General features: G+C 52.1%; 1 protein-coding gene across 1 annotated transcript; it reads left to right on the top strand.

The window, feature by feature from the left end:
- The first annotated feature begins 6870 nt into the window (after nt 1-6870).
- On the top strand, nt 6871-12822 carry LAG3 (lymphocyte activating 3). The gene is made up of 8 exons (XM_005486172.4): nt 6871-6937; nt 7167-7338; nt 7532-7758; nt 8014-8271; nt 8442-8735; nt 9056-9346; nt 9614-9729; nt 12184-12822. The coding sequence occupies exons 1-8, from the start codon at nt 6883-6885 to the stop codon at nt 12289-12291; spliced, it is 1521 nt and encodes a 506-aa protein (XP_005486229.2). The 5' UTR covers nt 6871-6882; the 3' UTR covers nt 12292-12822.
- Nucleotides 12823-13075: the final 253 nt, after the last annotated feature.

A 13075-nucleotide genomic window follows, 5' to 3' on the forward strand; every position in this document is an offset into this window, starting at 1 on the left:
AAACCTGGCAGAGAAACCTGTCACAGGAGAGAGAATTGCTGCTCAGAGTGTGCTCCTCCTGGAGAATGGGATCTGATGTCTGAAACTTCTTAGAAGCAGGAACAATTATGAATGGCACCAAAAAAAATCAAGCTTAAACCCATGTTTACTCCCTGTCACCTCAATTGCACCCCAGTGACCAACTTTCTAATATTCAGTTTGCTCTCCATTTTGGGAAGCCAGATCTCTCATAGTGACACAGGAGACCCCACCCCTCCCTGGGAATTTTAAAGTCCATTCATAGTTCCAACTCTTTGGTCCCAGCCTCTCTGAGGGTGAGTAAGGGCCAGCCCTTACACCAGGAAAGCCTGTTCTATGTGCCAGCCCTCTCCCAGCATGGTAAGAATGGGGGCACTCAGAGCCAGCCAGGACTCTTGGCAGTGCTGAAGGCAGGAGCTCAGCCAGCAGTGATTATCCACAATTGGGGTGCTCAGGATGCACCTGGGCCAGGCCCTGAGCAGCCCAGTCTAGTGAGAATCACCTGCTGGGGGCACAGGGGTGGAGTGGGGACCGAGAGGTGCCTTCCCACCTGAATCTCCCCGTGAGGCCGTGGCTGACAAACAGGAGGGTTTGTTTGGGTTTGTGGGCCTTTTGCCTGTGGGGCAGTAGGAGATATCCCACAGAAGTACACAGGGTGCTACCTGCCCTGACGTGCCAGGTGGAGAGGAAATTGAAAGAACAGCTCAGCTGCCAGCACTCTCTGAACTGCAGTCTGGCACACCATCCTGTTAACCCAGCACAAATGGGTGGTGCTGCAGAGAGGGGCAATCCCGTCCTCCCTTCCATCTCTCCTGCTGCCTCTCTTTTGTCAACACTGATGAGCAGCAGAGAATTGATCCAGCTGAAAACTCAGCTATAAAGGAATAAATCCATTTTGATTTACAATGAGCCCTTTGAGTTTAAAAATGCACCATCTCCTTCCCTAGAAATTTTTTGTTCAGAGCCAAGTGGCTGGGGATCACCAAATCAGAGACTTTGTTCTCTTCAGGACTATTCTGGAGCACTGCTGTGCTCTTCCTTGCTGTGCCATCACCCACAGCAACCTTCCCTGTGGCTGTACTCTTCTGCAAATGATTTCTCATAGCATCACATGCTCCTTTAGTTACCCTACACTTTCCATATCTAGCTTTCCCACTAAGAAACGAACAGCATATTCACTATTTATGAAATGTTTGCCTGCAGCTTCCAGAGATGCAGTGCACCGTGGGCTCCTGTTCTCCTGCCACCATGCACCATGAAAACACAGCACATGGATCACATCTACTTTTCACAGCTCCTCAGGACACACATGGAGCTAAGACCAGCACCAGACCCCTCTGTGCCCTGAGCAGCAGCATCTGAGACATGACCAAGGTGGCTCTTCTGTGTTGGAGAGAGCCATGGTGCTGCCCAGAGCAGGGCACAGAAAGGGTCTGAGCCCCAGGAGCAGAAGGCACATCCTTTTGTGGTGATTTTTCTCTGAGGGGATTCCATACTCTCACATGAGAGAAACAGCAGCAATGGGGATATGAGCCTGGAATATGTGGATCAAACTTTCTCTCTTGGCATCGGGAAAAATATCACTGTTCCCCCAGATCTGCTGCTGGGTCTTTAGACCTGCAGACACAACCCACATCTGTTCTGGAGGTCCCACAGGCCAAAACATCTCCAGGAAAAGCAGTTGTACAGTCTCCCTGGAAAACTGTGAAGAGACTGAAAGCCAAAGCAGCCACACCTGAGAAGGGGATGTTTTGCAGTCTCTTGGGGGAATGTGGGTGCCCTGGTTTCACTGCATGTCCAGCATCAGCCCCAGAGCCTGTCCTGACACCACCTTGCCACCACGTGTTGGGCTCCTGGGTACCCCTTTGCCCTTGAGAGAACCCACTGGAGCCCTGGCATTTGTTTTGTTTGTTTGGGAGGCTGTTGCATGTTTTTCCATTGCATTAAAAGCATGAATGCTGCAATGACAGATGAGTCAAAATGTAACCCAGCCTGCTGCATGGATTTTTGTAGTTAATCCACCTCACCCTCTGTGTTGCAAAACACAGGGGCTGTGGCATCAAAGACATCATTTAACTAGATACTGGCCAAGGTACTGATGAGCTATCACCAACTCCACAGGTAATTTTGGACAACTGAAGGGGATCCTGCAGCATCCCATCTTTCCTGCAGGAAGGGTCTTTTGGAAGAGAATAGTTTCACACTTCTCCACAGCGAATGCTGGCCAGATACAAGTTGCCAGCTGCCAAACATGCCCAAGAGTGCTGCAGATCCTCTTCAGTAATTAAATTACCAGGATTTTTTTTTTAGCAGAAATGCAGCCCACGGCTTCAGCCAGCACCTCCCAGTGCTGTTCCTGACTTTCTAATTCAGGTTTCTCTGGGATATTCAGCTGTCTGCTGAGGATTGTCATACAAAGGGTGCTTGCCTATAGCACTGTAGACAGAGGCTGCAGATTTGTCCAAAAACCCTATAAAGCTACACATTCCTAAAGGTGTTCCTGTGGGATTCTGGGAAGCAGGCCACCAAGACTCTCTTCAGCATCATAGCAGAGACCTGGGGTGACTCAGGCACTGCCCATCCAGCACACCCTCTAAAAACCTGGAAAAAACCCCTTTTCAGAAAAGCCTCCAAGTCAGGCATCCAGTCACTCTTCCTACTCCAAGAACTTCTGCAGGGGCACATTTTGGTTTCACCCAGACCTGCTGAGTGCTGTGACCTTTCTCCTTTCCAATCCTCTTCTCCTCACTCCTTTTTGGCACCCTCACCCCGGATGAATGGATCCCTCTGACATGTGGTATATCCCGCCCCTAGGGGGATAATTTGCCACTTCCAGGCATCACGGAGGGACAGAAGGAAGACTGGAGCAGCCACTTCCTCCCTCAAAAAAGGAAGTTTGTGCCCACCCTCAGCTTAATCTCACACACAGAACGCATCTCGGGTTGGTGCCTTGGCGGAAACCACCGTGGCTCTCTGTATGGGTGGAGTGGCTGGCATCCCTCTGCCCCAGGGGTGCTATTTCAATGCCCCTCTGCCCCAGGGGTGCTGTTTTGATGTGTTTCCCCACTCTGCATTTCACACAAAGCCTGCAAAGACGTGGGCCCTGCCTCTTTCTGTTTCAGTGCTCTGCTGCAGCAACATGCGGGTGGCCTGGGGACCTCTGTGTCGGTCCCCAGTGCCCAGAGAGGGGCAGCTCCACTCCTTCCCCTCTGCAGCTGACCTCAGATGTCTTTTAGCTCCCTAAGCTCCCCAGGCAGTGCCAGAAGTCTTGCAGTTAATCCCAGCCTGATCCCTGGATCCCTGCTGCCCGTGCAGGCGCCTGTTGAGTACCAACCTGCCCAGCAGCTCTTGCCACACCACGTCCCTGCCAGACTTTCCCTTCTGTTTCCCCAGGTGTGGCTGCTTTCTGTTTACAGTCCCTTGCCATGGAGTTATTAGTTATCTGTTATTAGTAAGTGACTTGTTTTTGCTTGCTGTGTTTGCTTTTGCGCTGGGCAAACAGCAGTCAGGAGGTTTTACAGGAGCTCCTTCTGCGGGGTGCTCTATCTCAGGAACACCCAGGCCAGCTGATAACCCAGACTATGAGCCACAGCGTGGTTCCTTACATCAGCTATAGCCTGCAAATAAATTCTGCAGCACCTCACAAAGTCAGCATGAAGCAGAAGATTGTGACCAGCTTCAGACTTGATGCTGCAAGGACCAAAATGAGAAAGTGGAATGTCTCAGAGGAAAATATGGTACCACAGCAATCTGGAAACGTGGTGAAAAATTCCTTCAGTGACACTAACTCAATGCAGAACAGAGTTTTCTACTCCTGTTTTTCTTGGTCAGGGTGGTTTGCATTGTAAGACATGCCAAGACAGACAAGAAAAGCCATGTATTAAGGTCATGCACAAGGTGTCTGCTAGTCGGAATTCAGGACATCTCTCTGGCTGTCCTGGATTGCCAGGCCCCTGCCAGGGGGCTCAGAGACCCTGACACAGAGTCCAAGATGCCTGTGAGTTTGATTGTGACCCATGCAGCAAATTACCAACTTTAGATGAGGATCTGCAAGCCACAAAAGTAGAATAATAATTAGTTTGTCACGAGGTGAAAAATAGATTTTTAGAGCTTTTAGAATGGGGGTTCATGGGGCAAGATGGAGGGATCTGGGCGTGTCCAGCCTTTCTCCTTCTTCTTCTTGGCCTCCATCTTCTGCTGTGATGTTGGCACTTTTAGATTGGTTTAGAGTAGAAGCTCACTGTCTAACATAGGTGAAAGGTATTGGAAAGTTATTGTAAATATTGTACATGTAGTTTTTAGTATAAAAAGATAACACCGCTCTGGGGGCAGGCAGAGTGCCTCTGACTGTCCTACTGAGCGGACCTGGGCAGGTCAGGAGAAACAATTTTATAGCTAAGATACAATAAACAACCTTGAGACTGAGAAATGAAGAGCTCTGACTCCTTCTTCGACTGCCAGGCTGGGAAAAGAGATTTTCTAACCCATCTTGAGGTCACTCTGACCAGCAGAGATTCCGAGATCTGCCCTGGGTGCGCCTGGCTGGAGCTCCTAACACCTGGCACTGCTTCTAAAGGAGCATTTGGTGAGCTGGGCTCCGTCCCCCTGCCCCTGGCACTCCCGTGTAGCCTGCCTGGCATTTCCCATGGCTCTGCAGAGTCCCACAGGTGCCTGGCAGCCTCCCAGCCCAGGGACTCACACGGGCACTTCTGGGAAGAGGTTCCCATGCTGATGTTGCTCCGGTCACTGCTGTCTCTGCGCTGATGTCCTGTTCTGGGAGATGACGAAAATGCCACTCGAGGAGTCAGCAGTTAAAGTGGGTCGTTAGGCAGAAACGTCACCGTGGCTCTGCTAAAGATAGCCTGGTGCTGAGTAAAAAAGTGCCTCCAAAACCTTCATTTCACAACGTGCTCACTCAGCACAATGAGCCCCAGATGTCCCCTCAGTGCCAGGCAATGCCCAGCATTTTCCAGGGCTGTCCATCAGTTCCTCAGGACCTCCTCTGGGGATGGAAGCACATCTTCTCCTTTGCTGGTCCTTTCAAGGGACAAGCTTTTCCCATTCCACTAAGGATGGTCTGGGGAGCGAGAGGGGGACAGTGCCAGGGTGCCAAGGCTACTGGTGCAGGGAGGGCTGAAATGAAGGGGAGAGCAGTGAGCTTGGTGTATCCCCTGGAAAAAGCCAGGAGAGGGGAGCAGAGGGTGTTGGACTGTGGAGCCCTACGTGTCTCCCCACCACAGTTCAGCTCCCTCCTCTCTCTCTCTCTCAATTTCTCTCTCTCGTCTGCACCCACACACTCACACCATTCTTGCGCTGCTGATTCAAGGGAAAGAGAACTTGATGTTTTCTGCCTGAACTGGTCACCACAAACTGTTTTTCTTGAACAGGAGGAAAAAACACCTCCTGACAACTGTCACAAGTTCTCCCCCATCTTCACTTGTCTCCTCTTCTCTCATGCCATCCCCTGGGCAGTGTCACGCAAGAGGGCATGAAGGGTCACTGCAGAGCAGCCCTCAGGGATATGGAGGCACACAAGGCCACACCTGAACACCAGCCCCACTGTTCAGGAGGCTGAGGAGCCACGTGGGATGAAAGACCTGAGAGCTGTCCCTACAACAGAGCTCTGCAAAGCACTGGCTCGCTTTTATCTTCCACCTCCACCACACAGCTGAGGAAAACCAGAGAGCAAATAAGAATTCCTTCTACAGTCAAGAGCAGCCACTATGAGTCACCTCCCTTCCCTCAGCCTCAGAAAAAGCCCAAGTCCTTGGTGGATGAGCCACCGAGGGGCTTGGCTGTCTGATACTCATCACAAAGGGCTGATAACCTGAAAGAGTCAGAGCCAGTGGGTAGCTGGAAACTGTGAACCACAACAGTGGGGGTTCTCTGAGACAAAAAGGGGCCCAGGATGAGGCACGTGGATGGAAATGTATTGTCCTGTGCAAAGGTCAGCAGCTGCATGGGGGCCAGGATGAGCCCCCTCAGCGCATGAGCTCGAGTGGGTTTCCCCCAGAGCTGCTGGAACAGGAGGCTTCCTTCCTCACACTCCTCACAGTGCCACAGCATGCAGCTCATCTTTTCAGTGCTTATTTTTCCCCTTTGGATGCTCCCCTCTGTCTCCTTGGACCACCTCAGCTGTGTCCATACTATGCCTGGACTCTAGATTGATGAGTTACATGTGTCCTGGTTGGAGCTTAGCATGGAGCATTAGCCTTTCCTCATGCTGCCTGTGAACTGACCAAGGAGAAAAAGCCAAGTCAGCACATTGAAAAGATTAAAGAAGGGGAAAAAAATTTATAATAATAAGATAACCAACAAAAGAAAGAACAGCAGAAAAAAAAAATACCAACATGTTCTCAAAAGCCCTGAAAGAATTAGAGAGATCCTGTAAGAGACGGGAAGATCAAACCAAAAAAGGCAAGAGATGAAAGAAAAACATGAAGGGTACTTGCTGGGAAGTGTCTTCTACACTTTTTCCACTGGCTATATAGAAGCGAAATGTGTAAGAAAAACAACAGCGACCCAGAGAATTTCCACTAAAAGATGCTTAGAGCAGTGTCTCTGGTCCCTCCCTCTCTGCCCTCACGTGCCTCGGGCTCTGCTGCTTTCTTGGTTGTGACGCATCCTCGCAATGATACGAGGAAACTCGCTGCCCACCTGCACTATAAAGGCATTGAGGGAAATGCTTTGATCAGAGGCAGAGAGAGAGCAGGAGAGCAAGCTCATCCCACTGACCCCTCCGTGCTCACCCACCCTTTCTGACAACCTTCTTTGCCCATGCCTCACTTTTGCTGATCTCTTCGAGCTTTGGACCTCCTTAAGCACAGAGCTGAGTGAGAAGCAGCCCCTCTCCTGGATGCCACCATGAGGCTGGTGTCCCTGCTGCTGTTCCTCATCTTCACTCTGCTGCCTTTCACTGGTAAGAGGGGCTGAACATTTTGGGGGGGCAGAGCAGCTCAGAAATCTGAGTCTGGGTGTTACTTTATCCCTGAAGTGGCTGGAAGGGAGAATTTCTGCCCTTCCAACTCCACAGAAGGTGGCCAGGTATCATGCTGTATCCTAACCCAGCCTGGCAAAGATGGCATCCCCAGCCCAGAGCGGGATAATACCAAATCCTGCTCTCTGCTCAACTCTCCATCTTGTTACAGCTGGCCACATCCTACCAGGACTATTGGAGGGGAGAAGCAGGGAGCAGAAAGTGTGGGTCAGAGAGGGGAGTTCAGCCGTGCTGCCCTGCCACTTGGGCCCCAGAAAGACAAGGGAGAGCTCAAAGCAGCTGCCAGACAAGATATCCGTGCTGTGGAAGAGGCATGGGGGAAGGTATGCCAGGGCCACAAGAGACACGAGTCCTTCTGGGGGAATGGGGGGGTTGGAGGCCCTTTGAGCCCCATTTCTCCTTCCCCATGTTCCCTCTTTGCCCATATTCCTTCCTTGCCCGTATTCCCTCCTTCCTGCCCCCTCCCTTGATCTCGTGTTTGCCTCTGGCATGAGCTGCTCCCTGTCCTGCTTGCAGCGTGCACCAGGAGCCCCACGTGGTGCTGGAGGTGGGCTACTCGGGCCTGCAGAAGACAGCCCAGCTCATGAAGCCCCGGGTGTCGCTCCAGGACTCTGCCCTGCGCAATGGCAACTTCTCCCTGCGCATCGTGCCCGTGCGCAGCGAGGACGCCGGGCTCTACGAGGCACAGGTGAAATACAGGACAGAGGTGCACAGCTGCCTCGTGGAGCTGGGGGTGATCACAGGTAGGACAGGATGGAAAACCTGGCAAAGGGTGATTTTGGGACCAGGGAGGTTGTAAAGGTGGGATGGGGTGGGGATGCTGTGTTTGGCAGGGCCGTGTTTGGCACAGGCAGCACCCTCTGGAAAGTGCAGTTTGCTGCTGTCTGCCCTCAGCTCTGCAGGGAGAGCTGCCTGAGGGAAAAAGTTGGGGTAGCACAGACACAAAGGGCTCCTCTATGACCTCAGCTCACCCCCAACCCAAACCCTTCTTTTTGCAGTGACCCTCAGTCCACCCAGTCCTGTGATAGAAAGTGAGATGCTCTCGATGAGCTGCAACTCCAGCCACCGGGCCAGCCTTGTGGAGATGTGCTGGTTCCACAAGGAGCACCTGGGCCCCACCTCCAGGACCTTCTGCTCCTTGTCCGGGACTCTCTCCATCCTCCATCCAGCCATGAGCGACGCGGGCTCCTGGCGCTGCCAGCTTCGCTACTCTGATAAGGAGATCATTTCTGCCACCTTCAACCTGCAAATTCTGGGTGAGCTCAGCCTCTGTATTGATACCCCAGCATCCCCAGGCTGATCCCTTTGATGTGACTGACTAACCCCCATGGCCCAGCTCCCACCTTTCCTCACTTTCCAGGTCAGTCACGTCCCTGAGGAGCTCTTTCCAGGCACCACCCCACATTGCCTTCTTTCCTTGGCTCAGGTTTTGATGGCCCAAGCAGCCCTGTGGTCTATGCAGCAGCTGGCTCTGTAGCCGATCTACCCTGCACTCTGACCTACCTTCCCAGAGCCCTTGGGATGAGGGTGGTGGCAGCCCACTGGAGCCATCTTGCAGGAGGACATTTGGAAGAGAAGAGCACCTCCCAGAACCTGAGCAGCAGAAGCTTCCCCCTGCATGTCCCCATGGTGGGGCCGGGCGATGCAGGGCAGTACCGCTGCGCTGTCTCCGTGGGACACAGGACAATCAGCAGGGACGTGACCTTGGCTGTGCTTACAGGTGAGAGGAGAGACTGGGGTCCCTCACTGCAGACAAACATCCCCACCTGTCTCTGCAATGAGCTCCTGGTCATGGGTTCCCACCCTGGGGGACGGGAAACAAGATCTCTGTTCAGGGCATTGCACTGCATTGGACTCTGCTGGAACCAGGGGCTTTCCTGGGTGATGTGATTATTCCTCTTAAGAATGAGAAAGACAAAAAAATAATGTAGAGGGAAATAAAGAAATAAAGAAAAGATGCAATAGCAGAAGAATGGACGAGGAAGAGATGTGGACATGCCTGCAGGTTTTCCTAAGGTTGCTTTTTCCCCTTTGCCACAGTGACTCCGAGCATCCAAGGACCAGTTTCTGAGGGGACTCGTTTGCTGCTCATCTGCAGCCTCACACACGCCCAGGGACATGAGCGTTTCCAGTGGACTCACCTTGACTCAGCCCCCACTAAGAGCAAGCTGGCTCTGGCTACTCCCCATAGCTTGGAGGGCCACAGCTCCCGGGTAGGACCTACCTTGGAAATACCCCAAGTGTCACAAAAGGACATGGGCACCTGGGAATGCAGCGTGCATGGCCCAGAAGGCAGACTGGGAGCAGTGCAGTATGACCTGCAGATCACAGGTACTGTCCCCCATGGCTCTGCAAACAACCTCTTCTTCTCTTCACCCTGCTCAGCTCTCTGCTGCCCTTTCCTCTCTCAGCCTCATCCTGTCCTTCTCCCCTTGCACCACTTGGATCCCATCTTCTTAGCTGTCACCAGTTCCTCATGCTGCTCTTTCCAGTTCCCTGCCTACCTCTTTCCTATTTTGCCGGTTGCTGTGCTGTCCCACCCTCTCCTTGTGCAGAATCAACCATCCCTTCCTTCCTCACTGTGGTTCCTCCTCACAGGTGCCCAGGTCTCCAGCGCTCCCTCCATCTTTAGTGGGCAGATTACCTTTGGGCTCACACTCACCCTCTTCCTCCTGCTTGCTGTTTGTGTCGTGGCTCTGGCCCTACAAAAAAGGGTAAGTGTCCATCACCCCACTCCTGTTATTTCTCCACCCTTATTTGACCTTTCCCAGATGACTCCAGAGACAGCAGTGAAAGGTGCTGGGGACACAGTGGCCGGAGGAGATGTGGGGCTGTAGCAGCCTGCTGACGGTGCCATGGACACGCAGGGAAAGCTGTGGCACTGGCACATTGTACCTGGGCATTGGCAGGTCTGGCTAACCACAGCATTCCTCAGGGGCAGCTCAGACACCTCAGAGAAGGAAGAAAACCTCCTAAGCTTTGAAAAGCTTCATGTTTATTGCCCCAGAGATCAAGCCATGCTGTAGTAGAGGAGGGTCAGTTGCCAGGCTTTTGTAGACGTTCTCTCTCTCATTCCTTAGCTGGATGCTTTAATGTAACCATCTCCTGGTCTGTACCAATGCCTGCTGGTGCCCAGACACGGATATTGATGCAGGGCTGCTGTTTCTGGCTCAGCCCTCACACCTCAGCTCTCAGCTTCCTGCAATTTAATGCCCTTCATTTGCTCAGCTTGTTCCAGTATCTTGTCCTCTGAAAACTCAGCCTTGTACCTTGCCTCTATGATCCCCCAAGACCAGGCCAGGACTAATCCCTCCCCAGCACGTCAATGGAAAAAACTGTGCAAACAAGTGAGACTGTTTCCCTGAAGTTTTCATATTATTGCTCTGCAAATTAATAATGTGGCAAAATCATCCTTCAGGGTTTCCTTTTGCAGACAAGGGAGTAGCTGTGATGCAGCTGCCTCCTACTTAGTCTCATGGAAAGGGCCCATGATGACAATTCTGGTGGGGAAGGGGCTGGGAGATGAGAGCGAGATAAGTTTGGAAGAGCTTACCCTGGTGAAAGAGCTGGGAGCCTTGAAACTGCCTCGAGCTGAGCATGAGGGATGTGACAAAATTGATGAGAAGTCTCAGCAAGCCCCAGTGGCTGGAGGCTGAAGGCAGGCAGCATCACAAAAGAAGCAAGGTGGAAATTTTAAAGAAACCACTGTGGGTAGTGCAAGAGCAGCTCGTGACAGGTTCTTCGTCATCCGTCCTTAATCAGCACTGATGGTAAAGGATAATATGAGGCAGAAATTTACACTTTCTGTGAGACTCTCTAAAGACTGCAAGGCCAGGGCAAGGTGATCAGAACCAACCTTTCTGGCCCAAAACCTGGGACTGGAACCCCTTGACAGTGCACCTGTAAAGTCTCAGCTAGCAGGAAATGGATGTCCAGCTGTTTGCTTAAACAGCTCCCATCCCACCAGGATATTCAGGATATTCATCGTCCCAAAGCATTTGCATTTGACCCCAAGGCCCTGGTGTGCTGAGCAAGCCAGGCTCCCAGGTGGCAGCAGAGCTCCTCTGTCCATGGGAGTTCCCCATCCAGCTCTGGATGGCCCTGCTTATGCAGGACTGGATGATCTCCAAAGGTCCTTCCGACCCCAGCCACCCTCTGGTTCTGTGATCCACACCCTCCCCTGCACAGGCTCCCTGTGGGCTCACCCTCCCTCAGAGTGCAGCTGAGGTGGTGCCTGGAGCAGAGATATCAGCTCTTCTCTGGTTCTCTCTCTCTCTCTGCTGGCATCCTCTGAGACTGCATTTGCTGGTCCTGCTCCCCGTGGTGTATCGTGCTCACCCGATGGGCTGTTGCCCACACATTAAGAATTCCCATTCCAGTCCCCTGATCCTATCGATGTCTGATCAGTACTGTTGCATTTCATTGATCCTGTCACTCAGGTTAGTGCTGCCTTCTCCTAAAATATCTCTGTCTTGCATGATATTCTCATCCTCTTTCTTCCAAATGAGGCTCCTCAACTTTATCAGCTGCCTAACTCATTAGCACTTTCACACTCTCTGTGCCAATAATGACTGGTCTTTGAAGACTTGCGCTTTTCATTTCCCTTCAGCCTGGCAGAAACCTGTCAGCAAACCCCAGTCCCTTTCTCTTAGCTGAGATCACACCTACCATGCCATTCTCTAGCTAAATCTCATCCTTCTTGCTGTACTGTCTGTGTGTAACCCTATACTGCTATCAGGAGCCCTGAGATCGACCTCTTTTTCACTGCCTAGAAAGTCACTTGTGTGGTTCTGTCTCTAATTTGTTCTTATCTCGTTTTGCACAAGCCTTCATGCCTTTATTACCTCTCCAAAAAGGCATTGTACAATCTGACATACATCAAACCTGACAGTGGCCTGACCATTGCCCAGATCAGTGATTGCTCTCCCTTAGCCAGGTCCTGTCTTTGTTATTCCTTATGCCCATCACACCACAGAGGATTGTGCTGAGACAGCCTTCCCCAGAAGGGATTGCATGTCTCAGAGACTGTCTCCTTCCCTGGCTCTGACAGGGAATGGGAGCCTTCTGCTTGCAAGCAGTAGGACTGTCCTCCAAGGCAGGGAGAAGCCCAGACCTGTGCCATTCAGTCTCTCTCCCATGTCTGATGTGGCCTCTTGCTTCCCTTTCAGGCACAGGCTCCTGCCTTCCCAGCCCTGGAGGGGATGTTTGCAGCCAGTGTGCCCTGGAAGCCCATGGAGGAGAAGCAGAAAGGGAAGATGCAGCAAACGGAGTGCTGACGGAAGCAGGGCATGCATGGCAGGGTGCAACTCTGTGTGCCACACAGAGAGAGAGGGATGGGCACCGTGCAGACCCCTATGTGCAGGAGGGCTGGGGGTGGCATGGGCAGGGCTGGGGGCCCTGGAGCTCTGTGCCTGCAGAGGGGCTGCAGGCTGCAGCCACGGCGAGGCACACTCACTGCTGCAGTCAGGTGGCCAGCAGCAGAGATGCTTTGGAGCTGCTGGCAGTATTTGAGCCAGCAGCTACTGCCTGCTTCAGTGCCGCAGGTCTGTCCCACTCTCTGCCCCTCCTTCATGGCCTCTCTCTCAGGATTTCTCTGGTGGAACACTTGGATGCAGGACATGGCTGGAATCCATCTCCCCTGCAGTCTGACAATGTTTTTCCCCCCATGCTGACTCTCTTCTCCTCTCCCTCTCCCTGCACTGCCCTGCTCACTGCCCTGTTGCACATTTTGAGCATTTTAACTTATTAGAAATTAATTTTAGAACTTAAAATAAATTCATGTGATGAAAAAGCCCACTGACCCCTGTGTGTGCTTATGGAGGAACGTGCCTATTTGACAGAGCTGGGTGTACCTCTGCCTGTGTGAAGCCATTTCTAAGGCTTTTGCTGCCTTCTCTTTCTCTTTCAGTTCTGTTTTACTGAAGTTCCTGTTCGTTTCTGACATTTTCACAGTGAGGAAGGGGAAATTAAATGCCACTAGAGAAGGAAGAATCACAGGTTCAGTCTTTCCTTTTTGCTGCATTTCAGAGCCTTCTTTTCTTTTTTTCCTCCCATCTGACT

The sequence above is a fragment of the Zonotrichia albicollis genome, chromosome 2 (assembly GCF_047830755.1).
Source record: "Zonotrichia albicollis isolate bZonAlb1 chromosome 2, bZonAlb1.hap1, whole genome shotgun sequence".
Lineage (NCBI taxonomy): Eukaryota > Metazoa > Chordata > Aves > Passeriformes > Passerellidae > Zonotrichia > Zonotrichia albicollis.